The sequence below is a fragment of the Phalacrocorax carbo genome, chromosome 2, assembly GCF_963921805.1.
Source record: "Phalacrocorax carbo chromosome 2, bPhaCar2.1, whole genome shotgun sequence".
NCBI classification, from domain to species: Eukaryota; Metazoa; Chordata; class Aves; order Suliformes; family Phalacrocoracidae; genus Phalacrocorax; species Phalacrocorax carbo.
The window spans coordinates 107,450,521-107,468,749 of NC_087514.1; the positions used below are offsets into that span (position 1 = coordinate 107,450,521).

The 18,229-nt window shown below is 36.6% G+C and overlaps 1 protein-coding gene across 1 annotated transcript in view; it reads right to left on the reverse strand.

Annotated features, from left to right (window-relative positions):
• CUL1 (cullin 1) overlaps positions 1-18,229 on the reverse strand; it is a 54,194-nt gene that overhangs the window by 21,225 nt on the left and 14,740 nt on the right. Inside the window, exons 2-7 of the mRNA XM_064443812.1 lie at positions 16,363-16,655; positions 5,415-5,589; positions 4,071-4,238; positions 2,983-3,033; positions 1,869-1,959; positions 1,001-1,164 (exon numbers count right to left, since the gene is read on the reverse strand). Of these exons, the coding sequence (XP_064299882.1) occupies positions 1,001-1,164; positions 1,869-1,959; positions 2,983-3,033; positions 4,071-4,238; positions 5,415-5,589; positions 16,363-16,514 (801 nt within the window). The 5' untranslated portion in view covers positions 16,515-16,655. The remainder of the gene's footprint in view (positions 1-1,000; positions 1,165-1,868; positions 1,960-2,982; positions 3,034-4,070; positions 4,239-5,414; positions 5,590-16,362; positions 16,656-18,229) is intronic.

The window sequence follows — 18,229 nt, forward strand, 5'->3', positions numbered from 1 at the left end:
AATTGACAGGGAAGTAGCAAACATCATCATTAATTCAACAACAACAGAAAGTAAACATAGGTAGGTCTGGGAACTCCTGGGCAACTACCCCAATGCACTAAAAGCAGGATTCATTTTACTGTGTTATTTCTAGGACTTCTCCGGTCCCATTTTAGGGCAGGTAAATCATTGACTTGAATGCCAAGACTCAGACAGTAGTGTTCTGTGGCAAAGAGAGTTACACAAGAGAAAGCACTAAGATACTGCAGGGAGACATGTGTATCTGCATAATACATACTCAAAAAGCTCTATTTTTTCAAATTAAACTGAATGGGAAAAAAAAAACAAGGAGCAAATCAGAAAGCGAGGAAATGTGCTGAGAATAATATATAAAGCAGCACTTGTCCAAGATAGAAGATGACATATCTATTTCACATAGAAATACCCAATAACCAGGCTAGAAATAGTCAATGTTTATCCAGCTTGCTCTCAATTGCTCTTTCTGGGATCCCCCAAACCAGAAACTACCTAAGAATTGAAATCTGGCCTCTGTTGATCAGAAGGGTTTGTAGAGTTCACTACATTAAAATATCCTGAGAGAATTGAAGCTAATTAGTAATCTACTTCCTTGGCCAACTTGCTCAGGAAGAGATTTCAATAAATGTGCTAACACACAGTTCCTTGTAAGGAACAGTTAACTTGCAGGTCGAAAGCAGAATGAATATTTTGGTGTCTTGAAGTGTAACAAAATCTGAATTAATTTTAACGTTCTCTTCCATTTTGCCCACTAAGAAAGTTTCAAACTTTCATTGTACTTACTGAAAGAACACTAAGGAGACAAACTTCTGTCCAGCTAAATACAGAAGCAAATCACCACAGGGGAAAAAGAGCTAATTCTTTCTGTAAAATAATCAGCATTTTAAGAAACTGATCATAAAAGCCAAGAATTTATATTACTTTACCTCTAAAAGAAAAAAATCTGTATCCAGAAAATAATCACAAAGCTTATCAAATAACTTACCTTCTTCATGTACTCTGTGACTGGGTTCTGTTGCAAGAATTCAGTACTTTCTCGTGTGTAAAATCTCTCTGTGTCAGCAAGAAACTGAGATTCAAAGGATTCTTTATAGACAGTTAGTGTAGGTCCTTTTGCAAATGCATCCTCTTCATTCAGCCCCAGCTCCACTACGTGCACACACACAAAAAAGGCACGTAATGACAAGCTTGTCATTTATGAAGTGGTCTCTTGCAAATAAACAGTTACCCTCCTAATTTACATGAAAGTAATCAATTGGGACAGTATCAGCACCACGTTTTCAAAACTTTTTTAAAAGTATACATTTATTTTACATTTAAAACTAAGCAGCACAAGACATTACTCAAGTAAACCACACTTTCTGATACATTACAAAATGGATGATAGCATTTGGAAAACTTCACTATCTCAAAAGCTAGTTCAAATTCCCCTTCCATTTTTTCCTCTTTAAGAGTTCCAGTTTAATTAATTAAAAAAAAAATCTATGCATATAATCTGGTCGTTAAGCTGTACGGGAAAACTCTCAATTTCATGCATATGGGAAAAAAACAATTCCACTCCACTTTGTAAACTATTATGCTTCCCACCCTTCCAGATTTAGCACCTAAATAACAGATTCATAAACAATGAACACACTTGTCTATCAGTTGCCCTTTCAAGCATATAATCAACTGTAATTGTGTCAAGTGTCTCTACAAACATGGAGTTAAACAATATAGAAAACTGTTTATTTTACTGTGAAAAGTTTTACTGGGTATCCAAAGAGGTGAGATGCTACTTCTGGGCTCTGATAGGGGATATATATTTATTTATATTTAAGAAAGTAATAAAACCTTAAAGAAATCTCATTTACCATACGATTGTACAACTCCACTGATCAGCCTTGTATTGATAGTTTCACCATTTCTTTCCTTTTCAATCAATTTCAATACAGCATTTGTTACCTTAGAAAACAGGGATTAAAAGTAAGTCAAGCACAAAGCAAGCAGCTGGTAGGTCAAATACAGTATTTAATCAGGAGTGTATTCCTACATTCAAGACAAGTCAAGCCCCCTGAGAACAAAATTTAAGGACACCTGGACATACAAAATTCCTACAGACATCACAGAGTATGCTACACCTTTAAGTTCTACAACGTAATTACAGTCCAATTAGTGGTGAGCTGTAAAAGGGTATGAAAGTGCTTAGCCTTTTTAATTTCAAGAAGTACCTTCTAAATCAAACTTCTGTTTGTTTTATTCCTGATATACAAGACAACTTTGCAGTAAGAGCTGAACTAACCACCTGTACTTCACACAAAGAAAGCCATTGGCTTATGATGATAAATAATGTGTTGTAACTACCATTCCTCTAAGCTGAAATCTAGGTACTATTTTTGTAATATAAGATGGTCTTTTCATCATGAAGTACTGGGAAATAAGCATGAAATCAATAAGCATAACTATAATATTTTGTTGTGTTTTAATGTCTTGGTTTCTATTGTGCTGATTCGCTGATTAAAAATATTTGGTTGACCTGAATCTCCTAGCCATCAGTGTTAATTTAAAGATTCACAGTAACATTACAAGAGATCAAAATCCTAGGCCTGTCACTGTTCTCACACAAGCTTGACTCTCAAACCTTAAGACATGAGTGTTAGCCTGTACTCCTTCCTGGCTTGGAAACAGCTGAAGTTGTCACTTTAGTTAGGACGAGCCCCCTTAGCATTTTGTTCAAAAACGAACAAAGAAACAAACAAGTCAAGAGTCCTCTCAGCAAAGAGAAAACAGAAAAGTCTTAGTATCAAGGTTCAACTACACACACAGAGAAAGGTCCATTCCCCCCCAATATTTATCTTCTTAACATCACAAAGGAGAAGTAGAAGGCTCCCTTTTATTTTCTTCCCACCCCATTCTCCTTGAAACAGTTACTAATATATAAAATTAACCCTATAAAATAACACTAAAGTTTAACATATACATATATACCTGCTTATTTAACGGCCTGAATAAGCAGTCTCTCCAGGTCACCAAGGCAAGCTAGAAGCAAAGGAAGGGAGATGAAAGATGGAATAAAGGAAATATTTTTTTATATATATATATATACACACATACACATGCAGGATAACCCCTTAAGGAAATCTCAAATAGTAAGCTAAATAATCAGAACTTTTAAAATTATTGTGTTTTGGCACAAATATTTCTCATGCAACAAGACTGTTTCACAATAAAATTACCATTTGCTTTATTACTAACTTTACCTAAGATGTCCTCTTTTCTGACCGTGATCCACTGCCAACTCTGAAAACTAACAAACCCTGCAAGTTACTTTGACAGCATGCAGCTTATTTTGCTGACGATTTTCAGGCTGACACAGTCCCTTAGCATTAGGCTAGTGAAGTTAAGAGGGAGGGAAGTAAGGATACCAACTACATAGGATAGAAAAACAAAGTTATTTTAGTGAAGGAGTAAAATAACACTTCACCTTCCTAACGCTCACCAGCAAAGAAAATAACTGTCCATTCAAAAAAAAAGAAAGTACTTTTAGTTATCCAAGATACAGAACTTCTGCTATGTTCTTCCCTTGTTTATATTACTTTACATTACAAAAAAAATATCATCAAGGCCACATATCAATCTTTCAGAGCTGTACCAAAATAATTTGTATTATAAACCAAATGTTGACTGAATCTTAGCAGCTTGAATGCTAAAAAATCTGTATAGATATATTGACGTCAACAGAAAAAAAAAAGCACTTTACATCTCCATTCTTTACTTGAAACACTTGACTGAATTTTAAGTGGAATGACAAGGCCACTGTGGCTGATGCACACAGATAACAGTATAAACAGCCACTGGTACTGGCAGTCCCAATACACACAAGGCAGACTGAACATCTCCCAGGTTTAGAACCCATAAAATTTTTATAAATATACTGGGGTGGGAGTATGGAAAGGGGGGAGATTTCCACTTTTTCAAAACTTCTGTGAACTTCATACAAGTTTCAAGGAGCATTTTGCATGATGATAACAAACATGACAGATGGAATGGATAAATCACTCCAAAAAGCTACATACCGAATAAATTTCATATATTCCTTTACGACCTTCATCACACTCACGACGAACCCAGTGTCGGTTGAGGTAGGCACATATCCCATTCAATACTTTGCTTGAAAACCTATAATCTTCCCACTGTTGAGTGTAGAATTTCAGCACGCTCTCATCCATCAAATCTTCACCATCCTGAAATAAAAAAAATGTTTACCAGTACTGTTGGGTAATTTTAAGGTACAACCAAGATATATAAGGGTGTACAAACTGTCTGTGTAGACCATGCAGTGTATTTCTAGGAAATGTAGTGCTAATACATTTATTTCTATATTAATAAAGCGCAAGGCCAGTATGAGATTTAGAAATTAGAACACTGGTAAAAAAATACACAGCATAGACAAAGCTCCAGAAGACACTCCTGTCCCTCCTGTCAGAGAGAGGAAGAGGGCACCACATTATAAACAGATAGAGAGACAGATGAATGTGCAAGGTAAAACATGTAAGTGCAGTGGTAATGCATTCAACGTGACAAGCTCCACAAAATACACCACCCAGTCCCACTGCTGCTACTGGGGGAGCTGAAACAAGTTGAGTGTGGATGGGGTCTTCTCTAGGACCTAGTCAGGTAGTAAATGGAATCCCCGAATTCTTCGTATTAATTCATATGGGTATAGCATCATATTTGTTCTTTTTACAGAAAAAAAAAAGAAGATAAAGTTGTAACAAATGGAAGTTCAAGTATCTTTCCAAACTGGACTACTACAGCTTGAATGGACAAGGGAATAAAACCAGAAGTGCATTCTGGATAAGACCTTAGACACCTTTTTGCAGCTGCATAAATTAATTGCACAGTTGACTTGATACAGGACACCAAGAATTCTTTTATTATTGCTCAAAACTAAAATCCCAAAATTAAAACAATGGCTCCTTTCCAAAAGTAACTAGGAACCATTCTCTTACAAAAGCAGTCCAGCATCTGCGCTATTAATAGTTTATTTATTAAATTAAATTCACAGCTACCATCAGGCATTTTCAACATTACAGGCAACCATTTTTTCAGCATTACTAATATTAACTATTCTTGTTCAAGATAAATGACAGCTTAGATGGCATATGTTACTTCTATAAAACACAGAAACACTGCTTTGGCTTGAAGAGAAAAAGCAGCTCACAGGTACACTTAGCGACTGATCTATACCCAAGGTAAAGCCACAAAACTTTCTAATGGCGAGAAAAAAAAGCAAATTTCGAGATCATTCAGTTTACCTCCAGTGGCTGCTTACACCTCCAGTTTTTTTTGATACAGCTTTTCTCAACGCAGCCCATATTACTACTACCAATGCAGATCGATCTAATGTCCCATCTTACCTTAAGGAGATTTGTCAAGTAGTTCTTCAGAAATTCTTTTAGCCGTTTGTACAATTCCAGACCAACAAACTGAGCACCTCCAGGTGTCTGGCCCTTTTTTGATTTAGAAGGAGGTACTCCAGCTCCCCGTGCTTGATTAGACTGGTGTACACTAGTACAGTAGTTATAAACATGACTGCAAGGAAAGTTAAGGAATACATATGTGCCAGCATGAGACATGAACAATACAATGAAAAGCAATATGTTAATTTCAATAAGCTATTTTCATATGATCACACATTACTTAACCATAATCATTACAAGATACATTAACCCACATAAAAATCAAACCAGAGCTAAGAAAACAAAGTAATTTTCAGCAGAAGTATCTGCAGCAGAAATGTCAGATTGCCAAGTGCACTGCAAATACTGATGCCAACATTAAATTTACCTAACACTTACTTAGCAAGACCACTAAGAAAACAAAGCAGTAGAATTTGCTGATAAGACTATTTTCAAGGTTTAAATGGAATTTATTTGATGTGTTATATTGGCCTTCTACAAATACTTAAGCTCTCATTTGAATAGGAAGATGTTTCAACACTAACCTCAAGCAACATTCAGTAGTTGAAAACACACAGGATAATATTTTTGCATTCTTTCGAACAAAACCCTGTATAAAAGATTTGGCCATTTAACACTGGCAGATGGGGCAATCCTAGAAAGCAATAATGGTGACACACACATACTCAAATGCACACCATCAGAGAACTTTATGATGAGATTCACCAACACTCAATTTTAGAGTACAAGTATAATCCCAATATTAAGTACATGGTAGCAATAATTTCTCCTCTCACACTAACACAGTCCAGAAGACTTGCTGTATCTGTTAGCATAACATTCCAAGAAAACATTTTGTTTTCTGATCTAAACCATTCAAACATTCAGAATTCTTCCAAAGTAAAAAGCTCAAAACAGTTCAAATAAGGAAGCATCCTGAAAGAAACTGCACTCTACCAACAAGGAAAATAAGCTAGCTTGGTAGCACTCAAATTCAACTTGATGAGGACTCAGATCTGACAACAAAAGTTACCCTAATGACTCACCCAGCAAATTATTAGCCAAGAGGAATTAAGCTACTGAGCACTCACGCTTCTACTGACAATCTGAGGGCAGGCTTTTGAGTCACATCCCGTGTTAGAGAACATCGTATTAAGCAATGCAGAAGGTCTAATTTGGTTTAACTTGTGTTTTAACTAATGGGCCATACTTTAACCACTAGACAGGCTTCCTCCACAGTATGCCACATATTAGGAAATTAATACGTTGCTGAGGCTTGCCTTTTATCTTTCCCTTCAGAAAGACCAGCACAATATAATGAAAGACATCAGCACAATTAAATACCAAGGGAATTATAAACCCCAACTACATGATGCATAACAGTGATTATGAGCAGACCTGCGTCTAGCATTTAAACAGTAAAGCTCAAGCAGAAAAATCTCTTAAAATACCCAGTTAACTCACTTGCAATTATTTTAAAATAAAGCTTCACAAACAAATCACATCCTTAAACTGTGTTTAAGGATCAGAGCATCCTGCATGCGACCAGGAATGGGGCTCAAGGAAAGACTGCACACAGTCTATCAACATGTACTTGTGCAGAAAGTCACTGCATTCTGTCCAAAAGAGTTAGGCTTTTTGCATAAAAAGCCTTAGATTAACCCTTTTTGAAAACATACAGCATACATTTATTTCTTCTTTGTTACCTCATCAAGGTGCCAGATAATTAGATTTCCCATTATATCAACCAATAACATAAAACCTTCACTTGTGCTTAGCAACTGAGCTTTTATCAGCCCCTTATCTCTACCAGCCACTTATTTCCTGGACAGCAATGATTTCTTTCACCTCCCAGTCATTTGTTTGTTCAAATTCCCTGGCACTTGCTACTTTTACCATCTACACTTCAATTTTGGAATTCCCTGTCCAAGTGAGGAACGCCACACAGCATAACAATTTTTCTCTGGATATAAAACTTTCTCTCTCTCCACAAACAAGAAAAGCAGGGCTTACCTCGCAGTTTAACTTTAAAATATTTAATATAAGATCCTCTGAATTGTGTATAGGAAGTCTCTCCATCATGATACAAGGAATTTAGGGCTGAATCATTAATACCCAATTGGCAGTCTTGCCTCCTTCTTCCCCTAACTCTCCTATCCCAAGTGGTTTTGAGCAAGCCTAAAAATCGAAGAATTGTCCAGAGAACGGATAATTCTTGCAGTTTTTTGTGAATACTGCCTTATAAAAATATTCCTTCTCTTCTTGCCCGAGAACAATCACAACAGCCTTCAGAAAAATAAAAGGTTAAAGGACAAGCCTTTTTCTAACACCATACATTTTAATAGTAAAACCAGGACGCCTTATGAAGTAAACAGTGAGAGAGACTCAGGCCTTTTGTCCATGCCTGACAGTAATCAACTCAGAGCTGGAGTAAAAATATAACAGTAATGCCCATCTATCCTTGTTATTCTGGCTTGAGCCTTGCTAGCCCAAGTGTCCAAGACAGAATTTTTGAAATGCTCTAGCTTGGTTGTTCTATGCAAGTCAAACTGAAGTTAGTCTGCCTGTGCAGAAGGCAGTTTCTAAGTGTAACTCTGACATATTATACATAAAAGAATGCACTCTCACACTTTGTTTACAATCTGTATCCCCATCTGCTAAAGCCAACCGCTGACAGAAAGACTGACATATTCAAAGCAAAATCAGGCTTGCACTGCTTACAAGAAGTACATGACAGTCCATCTGAGAATCACAAGCGGAACACTATGAGATGAATTCTTGGTTGCAGAAAGCAAACTAATCCCCTCAACTGCTTCATACGCTGGAAGCCGTATACATATCCAAATAACTACTAGGAAACATTTCTGTGGGTGTTTGCACAATTCTGCATAGCAATTCACATACTACAACAAGCAGAGATGTTAAATCATCAATAGACTAGTTTGCACTCCAGCGAAGCTGCACTGCTCCCCAAGCTTCTGGCTGCTGAACTTCAGATTTGGCCCAGCAAACAGATAAACCATCTACAGGAGGAATGGGTCAAGATCAATCTCCTCTAACTTCTACACCTTCCTTACAGTGAGAGAGAAATTTCATGTCATACTTATCTAAATTAAAATTTGAGGTAGAAGACTGCAATTTATAAACTGATTCAGCATCGTGCTGTTTAAGATGAAAGAGATTTTTTAGAACTTTATTCTTCTCTGAAACTCTTCAAAATGGGATATAAGCAGCAGCCAACGACAAATTAATTTTACCATCTTTGTCTTCAATACAATTTACAGTGCTTTTGACAACCTTGACTCAGTTTTTAAAGCTGGGCAGTGCAAAGGAAAAACAGAATTCCCATGCTGCCACACCAAAATGAATTTAAGGCCTTGTAGGAGACCATTTCCACTGAAGGAAATGATCCTGACACACAACCCACCTGGAAGGCTTAACTGCCACCTGCTTTTTCAGTAGTTCATGCAGGCAACCAGTGATTTGGCCTGGGGAAGTGACTGCTGCTACAACTAAGTGTTGTCCCTGTTCCCAGATCCTTTGCTGAGCAGATCTGAACTTCTGTGTTGCACAGGGGAAGTGAAACAGACTCTTTCAGTAGTAGCGCACATACTTTTTGAGCAAGTACACCATCAAAACACAATGTTGAGCATGCCACAGTCACCTCTAGTCTACCCTCTGCCACAGAGAAGTACCAAAATATTCCATACAGCATATTTTTTCCCTCTAGGAGTAAGTACAAAAAGAAATTATGTGAGCAAGTATCAGTTTTGTAATTCAACACACAACAGGAACACACTCGGATTTTACACTGATGGGTGCAAATTGCTCAGTTTTGCATGAGTCCCTCATCTTAAATTTTTTATAAAAAAACCAGTTCTGCTGAGATAACAACTGATTGCCCTTTCAGCAGCACAACTGGGTCCCCACAGTTTTTCCATTTTGCTATGAAAAATTAACTTCATTGGAATAGGTCTGCTTGAAGAACAGATATGTAAAATTAAAAGGAACTGAAAGGGAAGCAGAATTAATACAACATAGCACAAAATGGGCAGAGAGAAACAACAACAAAGCTTTTGAGAAGGAGGAAGCGTGCAACAACAACAAAAGCTGAACAACTCTCCAACCAGAATTTCTCTCTCGTTACTTCTAGTCTCTATTGTAGAGATCAATTTTAGGCATAAATTCGCTGTTTCACAGATCTACAGCAGTAATTAACTCTATGCTGAGTGCTCTGTCACCTCAACAGCTGGCCTACAGAACAAGCTGAGATTAGTTCCACTTTTGCCAAAAATTTGTACTTGCCTAGATTACACCAAAAGCATACAGGAACAATATATAGAAAGAGAATATATAGGAAATGTAATACTGAAAATACTGATAGGAAAATTGCTAGAAGAGTTTATGGAAGTTTGGTATTCTTGTAAAACCACGACTAATACAAGCAATATAGCTTACTATATTTACTAGTTAACAACTTTATATATTTTCTTCAAAATTATTAAAGCCATTTCAACTCCTGCATGTCCAGATTAGGCTGTGTGAACCTCACAAAGCCACCTCATGCATAAGTAAAGCTGCTAAGAGAAGCGGACATGCCTATAGGACTTTAAAGTTTCTTAAGTCCAACAGATAAAGGAATTTTGCACAAGTTTTTGAAATTATGAGGTTGCCAAAAATCAACCGCTTTTCAGAACAAGTGCTTTAAATATCCACGCTTCAGCTTGGTGAGGAGCAGCAGTAAAACAAAACAAAACAAAAGAAAAAACAACCCAGAAACCTTCATTCTTTTCAGGGAGGTATCAGCAAGAGCCTATTTCAAGTATGTTCAGTTTGTCATCCAGTAAGGAAGGGTTACAGGATACCCCAACAAAGCAGTTCAAAGAACACACACAAAATAAAGACCTTGCCCCAACCCCACATGTTCTCCATTTGTGCTTCAACGCATTTTATTCTAAGATCAATTACACATTGAGAGCTTTAGATCAGCTACCACTGCACTGTTAAACCATCCCCATTTTAGTCAGGGAAGGACTGAAGCAGAGACTGAAGGAACTATTACAGCATCAGCCAAGCAGCTGCTATGAAAATCTGGGCATAACCAAGCTCAGACAAGTTTTTGCAAGTCTGAGATCTGAGAAACTTCTAGCAAAAGCCTTCTGAAGACTAACAGATAAATTCTTGTTTCCCTCTTCACGGCATAAACTCAAAACAATCACAGAGAAGCACTGAGTTACAAGGAAAACACAAACTCTCAAAATCAAGGGCATATACAAAGTATACAGTCTTTATGCCGGGAAGCGCAAGAACGAACATAACTGAGGTTGCTTTTAAGTTTAAAGCTCTTTGCATTGACAGAAGTTGGTTTTGTACAAAGTATTCTTGGTTACTATAAAAAGGAAGTAGAACAGCAACCAATCATTGTGGAGAAAACCTAAAAAAGGAATTGATCGCATTAATATAAACATATTTTGTGCTTCTTTCAAACTAAAGGAGGAATTTTTATAAATATACACAAAACCATACAAGCATACCTACCTTTCCACACAAGTGTATTACGTCCCTTTCAAACACACAAACAAAATACATTTACTTCTACTTTCACATTTCACACAAGCACTAGCTGGAACATGAGAAATGCTATGAAATATCATATTGGATATAAGGAGGGTTAATACCAGCAGACAGACAGTAGAGGCTGCTTTGATGTATGCAGTGCGACCTTAATCAATCTGACATTAAAGTGACAGGATAGCTTAGAGTGAGAGAATCTCAAGAGAAAGTGGAACAGTTTGAGGTTTAAAAAGTGCATACCCTAACACCCCAGTATCTTTTTTTGTACAAAATAATGTCTTCAGGAAAAAACTCCTACATACCATGCTGCCTAGTAACACCAGATTCATGTGATCAAAAAAAATTCTTACAGTTTTAATATATATCTGCTGATCTAAAATACAGGAATTCCAGTGAAAACCACTAGGACAAGAATTGCAACAAAAGCAACCATAAAAGACCTTAGCAAATGGATGCCAAGAGAAAAGCTTCATGGTTTTGTCTGGGCAACATGTACTACCATTGCTGAATCCATCCACAGGCAAAAGAATAATAAATGTATTTATACATTCTATTTTATAAACAGATTATCCTGAATCATCTGCTATTTTTAAAATGTAAGCATACTACACTTTATTATTTTATGTTTAATGTGTTTTCCTTTATCGCTTTCTAGTATCTGAGAAAAAAAATCTCACTTACAAAACAGATTACAGTAATCTTTTGTGATGTACAATTACTTACATTTGGTCCAATGGATAATCCGTAACTACCACTTAGTTAAAATAAGTTAACAAAATTGAATCACAATAAGCAAATTCAGAAACTAGGAAAATATTTTTCATAAAATAATGAAATGTGACAGAACAACCTAACCTTACTTTAAAACACTTAAAGCAATTACTTTTGAAAATAATTACTGTGGCTAATAATGCAACAATAATATAAGAAACACATTTTAAAAATCCAATTTAAAATATAAGACTCGAGCAAATTTTAAGTCATAGTAAATTCAGCCACTTTACTTCAAAGTTTCACATAAGACCTATACGATAATTATGTCAAACTACTCAAATGTCTTACGGGAACCACTGAAATCAATAGCATGATTTTTATGTACATAACATTAGGAAGACTTTGAAAGATAATTTTCACACCACAGATGTGGTTTTTACTAAAAAACCACACCTTCCATAACTGTGTTCTCTTCTTCTCATCAATAAAAACATTAAGATATCTCAATGTAGATTAAAACCTTATAAGTTAATGGTACTTGGAATCTTTAAACTCTCTTATTTTTCCCAGTTGAATTTTCATTAAATATTAAAACGTGACAAGAAGGTTCCTCCATTCCTTATGGGCATAAATTAACCACCTGTCTACACAAATTCCTTAGAGATGCTTCTCAGATTATGTTTTGTAAATCAAGACAGTGAAAGCATGAGTTTATGCCAAAATAATTTTGACATTTCAAATAAAAAGTACACACATATGAAATAAAAGTCCATCACTAAGCCTTCCATTCACCAATCATATCTGGAAGTTGAGACGTTGATGTGTGCTTGGAGGAAGAAAATAAGAATCTCAGAAAGTTATTAAGCTTTTTGTGTAAGCCACTAAGAAAAATTATGCTACGTTAATATAGTGCAGGAAATTTTTCCGATAGTCTAATACTTGGCCTGGGAATCTGCTTAAGATACATAAAACAAGAACAGTAACAAAATCCTTTCATTCTCTCCCCTGCAGCATTTAAATCCAAGTGCATGTAAATCCCAATTCATCCTCTCACACCATGAGGCCTGAGGAAAATAAACTGCACACTCATCATATGATTAGTTTAAAAATTAGTATCACTTTCTGCCAAAAAAAATAAAGAAAACTAGCACATGATGTATGAATATTTTATCATTACCAAATGGAGTTTAAGAAGAGGTGGCCATAAAGACAATTGACTTACAGCAAATAAATGTGAGCAAGTTGAGTAAGAATAGTTCTAATAAACAAAGTAATAGGTCTTCCACCAACAATTCAAAACAGAAGTTCACAACTTCCTACACCCATGCACAGTTCTCTCTCAGACAGACTAACTGGCAATTTCCTCCAAACAGACTAAATGCCATGGAGAGATATTCTGTATACATTGATACTACTATTTCATTACTCCTTGACTAACTGCAACAAATGGGGTTCCTTTTTTGTTGTTGCAGAACAGCAGATTGAACTCGCCCTTTTGCTTAAAGTAGAGAGAATTACTTCTGAGTGAACCACCCTCTTGGGTGCACTGTACCAAAACTTGCTGTTATCTTCCCAGGTTTCACAAGTGACTTTACCACTGCTCTAACTTTAACTCTTACAACCTAGTCCTGTTGCTAGCAGCCTCCAAATTAATTGCCACTAGAGGAAAAACAAGATAATAAGGCCTTTCCCTCAAAACATTAGTAATGCTGTTAGGTCTACTATTCATACTATTCCTATTCACTTATTTCTCTTTTCTACATGAAGTCAATGCTTGGCATATAATTCTACGCTAGCCTGCAATACTGCCTGTCGCAAGATGTTAGTTACGACTGCAGGAGCTGCTAGGTTCTTCAGTACTAGAAATAACTTAATTGTCTGGGTAAGGGACAGAAAAGCATCCAGGTAAAGGATTTCATTTTCAAGAATCTCATAGGGTGATGGAGGGGTATGGGACATGGGACACAAAGACAACAAACCACACAAAAACCCCAGTCTCATCTTCCACAGCAAGCACCATTACAAAGGAATTCTCTTTCTATATAGAAGTCATAAATTCTCAATAGGAAACACAAAGAACATGTGTCAGATAGTAATTAAACTACATCAGTACATTGACCTTCATAATCACACAATGGGTGGTAAACAAAAATATCACAACTTCTGTAAAAGACTGCTCTTCTGGTTAGGAGCTTTGGCATAGCTGGCAGGGCAAAAGGAATCACAAGAGTATACACAATACTGCAAAACATTTGGTGATCATCTGATCTGAGAAAAAATACACCCTGCAATCAGCACAAATGAATCTAAATTAGAAAGATTAGGGATGAGGATCTTGAGAACCACCATTCAGAAACAAGATTTCTTGGTTGATCTCTGCAGTATTCTCAGAATGAAGGGGAAAAAAAACACCTTAAGTACAAGCCCTGGCCTCTACTCAAAGACTGTATTTAGTCTCTCATAAAAAGAGACACTCTGAACAAGGAGAATAAGTGGAGGTAGGATGGAGGTCCAACAAACAATTTGAACTGCCTAACTCTTCCAATTCTTGCCCAGATTAACTTGAACAAGGGGTAACAAAAACTTCCACGTCTCCAATCAATTCTAACTGAAAAGTCGATACCAGATACAGTAAAAATTAGAGGGATGAAATGGAACCTGCTTCACAGGAGCAATACCCAAAAAAACCCAACCCACCCAAATCAAGCCAAGGAAACCAACCCTCTCCACCGCACAAGATTTCCAAATGGCTGTCACATCCATCAACCTTGTCAGTAGGACTGAGCTTCAGACCAATTATAGCTGCATCTGAAACTCATCTGCATCTGTTTTGTTTTCCAAACCAAAATGTTTGAAAGGCTGAGCCTCCTCAAATAAAAGTGTATCAATCAGCTAGACTTGCTGTATGCAAAGACTGAGCAAATAAACGTGTTACAGATACAGCATCTGAAAAGGGAGTAATCTTTTAAGGACAACTTTTGAACATGTGCACTTGGTGTAGGACACAAAGTGCATTGTTATCTTCATAGTACATTAAAAACTCTGAGCCTAACCAGCATCAAATATTCTGAGTTATCAGACTATTATATTAATCCACAAGTGAAAGTCAACTGCCAAAGTTATCCACTAAATGAATTCACTTACAGAAGTAACAAAAACCATCCTTAGTTTTGGACCAAACAACTCATAGAAGCAGCAACAAGAAGGAAATGAGTAGTTAATATACAACATATCCCTTTTACAGCTTCATCCCAAGAATATTTGTGAACATCAGAAGGAGAGGAAAAAAAAGCAAGTGTTTTAACATTACTATCAAGAAGTATTTAGTCTTCATCTGCCCTTCTCGACGAACTCACTCAGAAGAAAAACTCTCTCCAAGGTTCTACTACATGTCAGATTTCTATCAGACATTCAACCTTTGCACACTTGTTTCATTCAGTCAAGAACAACACTGAACCTAGCACTACAAGAATTCAGTCATTTTAAGTCTTAGGAAAAGGTCTGACCCTAAAGCAAATGTTATTTCATCTTCCCATCACTATTTAAGAAGAATCCTAGAAACACCACGCAGACTGATGAGGGTTTTTCCCCCACCCCCCAGGAGCATGGATTCTGCAGGCACAGATAAGATTACACAGCGACTATGAGATTACATGTGCAGAAAACAAAAATTTTATGTTTCCTTAGAAAGCCAGAGAACTACAGAATTAGTTGCTTTATAGCCTTCAAGCATTCCTTTCTTTTATAAAAGCTCTGTCCTTTCAAAAAAATTAAACACAGACTAAAATTTGATATGCAATTCCAAATCCATGGCAACAACAGCTTTAGACCTTAACTTCTGCATCAGAATAACCTTTATTAAAAAACACTAAAAGGATTTCTCACTTTCCAAAGTCCTGAATTCAAACACAAACTATAATACAGCAAGAAGCACATCTCTCCTTCAAATTAATTACAAAAGATCCTTACACACTACATGACAGAAACAAGTTTGCTACAATCTTCCAAACAGTACTGCAGCACACATGTACAAGGATGAGCACAACCTGCCTTTAGCATCTTGTAACTCCCAGAATGGGGAGATACTGGGAAATTTCAATAGCTCTCTGATGCAAGGTAGTAATTAAAGAGAAATCCACTGGGCACATTCTCACTACAGCTGAACAACTGTAAAACAAACTCAAGCGTAAAGTACTACTCTGAGGTTGACAAGAGAAAAATTTTCCAAGTAACCAGATGTTATTACCAATAAGACCTGCAGCATAATGCCAGAGACTAACATATGAAGGAAAAAGAATTTCTATTTTCTTATGGTGTATTGTGAACTCAGAATTAGGCCTATTAATAAAACCACTTTAAACATCTGCTCTATCAAAGATAATAGTAATCAAACCTGAAATTCAGAGGTAGCCATAATTATGAAGACAGTTTTCCAGACAACAGAATGTTCTTGCTTACTTGCCAGTAAGACTAAATATAAAAGGCTAATCTTCAGAATAAAATATATTAAAAGCCACTAAGGCAAAAAGTTTTGAAGCAATTTTGAGTTTAGATAAGTAAAAAGCTATATCTAATCTACTAACAGTGAAAGTATTAACTGGCTTAGGCATTAGGATACGTGTAAAGTTCCATGTATCTGGATTTTGCCATGCTTTGTCTGGTGTAAACCTGTTGAATTCCAGCTCTTAGGTCATCCCATATCTGGTCAAGACCAATCTGTTTCAGTCCATGCGGGTTCTGACTCCTATTAGATGACATTTTGTATTTCATGTAAAGTCTTCCAGTGCAGCAGCCTGAGATCTGGTTATTCCTCCATCAGAATCACAAGTCAAGTAACATTCTAAACTCAGTTGCAGCAACTCAGTGAGATATTCTTTACATACAAAGAGTGATGTTTCCCAGGAAGATAATCTGCAAAAGGAAAATAAAATATACATGTTATATGACAGTCCAAATTCATTCACACTAGAGAAAGATACATGGTTAACGATTTCATTGAAACATTTTCATTTACACAGATGAGAAATATGTTATGAGATCTGAAATACCAGAACCAAGGAACATAATTTTGCAATTCAGCAATCCTCTACAAAATGTGACTGTTACCGCCCAGATCTGTCCAAAGCCTGTAGGCACTTAGGTCAGTGCTGCTGACAACAAAACCCTAACGCTAATAAAGGAAACATAACAGTAAAAATCTTTCCAAGCAGCAGACACTATCCTGCTCGGAACTGTTTCCTCTACATAACAGTAAAACTCCAGTATTTCCAAACAACTCAGGCTTCTGTGGTAACTACTCATGGTTTAACAAGAATCCTGCTGGATCTCCAAGATTATCCAGAAGATACTAAAAATAACTATTCTTCTTTGGTTATCAGTAACTCTTCCAGACTTGAGATTCTATTACAGGTAACCTGAAAGTCCCAGGGGTTTGGGGAGCAGAGGATTTTTCTACCTGGTAAACACATGCTTATCATGTCTTTGCTAAGCAAATGAACACCACTTCCTTCAATACCATCTTACCAGCAAGAGAATACACCTCCAATAATAGCAGGAACAAAGAACAGCTAATGGAGCACACAAAATAAAGATTGCATGAATTGTGAATGAAAGAATAAGAGTAAAAAAATTCACTACTCCCATAAGTGCTTAAGTGCAAAAAGTTTGGGAGGTATTGAAAAGATGGTTATCAATTCATCAGCCTCATGAAAAGACAGAGTAGTAAAACAGTCATGTGGAAAGGACTGTTGAGAATATCAAGCAGAGAAGATCCATTTTTACAGAAGTTCTTAAAAATATTTTGCCATTTTAATGTCTCATCCACCATAGCAACAAAATTAAGAAGATGCCCGAAAATGACAAAGGAGGTACCACAATTTTAAAAAATAACCCATAGATAACAGAGTTGCAGTAAGTCAGGACCAACTTACTCTTACTACAGCCTTTCAATAAAAAAAGGGGGCTTATAAGAAAGATGGAGAAAGACTTTTTATCACGGACTGTAGTGACAGGACAAGAGGCAATAGCTTTAAACTGGAAGAGGGTAGATTTAGATTGGACATTAGAAAAAAATTTTTATGCTAAAGGTGGTGAGACACTGGAACAGGTTGCCCAGAGAAGCTGTGGATGTCCTATCATTGGAAGTGTTCAAGGTCAGGTTGGATGGGGCTTTGAGCAACCTGATCTAGTGCAAGACGTCCCTGGCCAGGGCAGGGAGGTTGGACTAGATGATCTTTAAAGGTCCCTTCCAGCCCAAACCATTCTATGGTTCTGTACCCTAGAGCTCATTCACTGAAATACTCAAAACACGGTGAAACACATAACGACTTTTTTGCCATGCTTCTATAGACAAGTATACCGCTTTATGATAAACCTGTCCTGTAATGGAGCCTGCCGACCAAGGCTCACCTGAACCCTTCTGTAATTTCAAGGATAATATAGGCCGAGACTTGAGAAATCCTATTATTTGTTTGATCTTTGAGCAG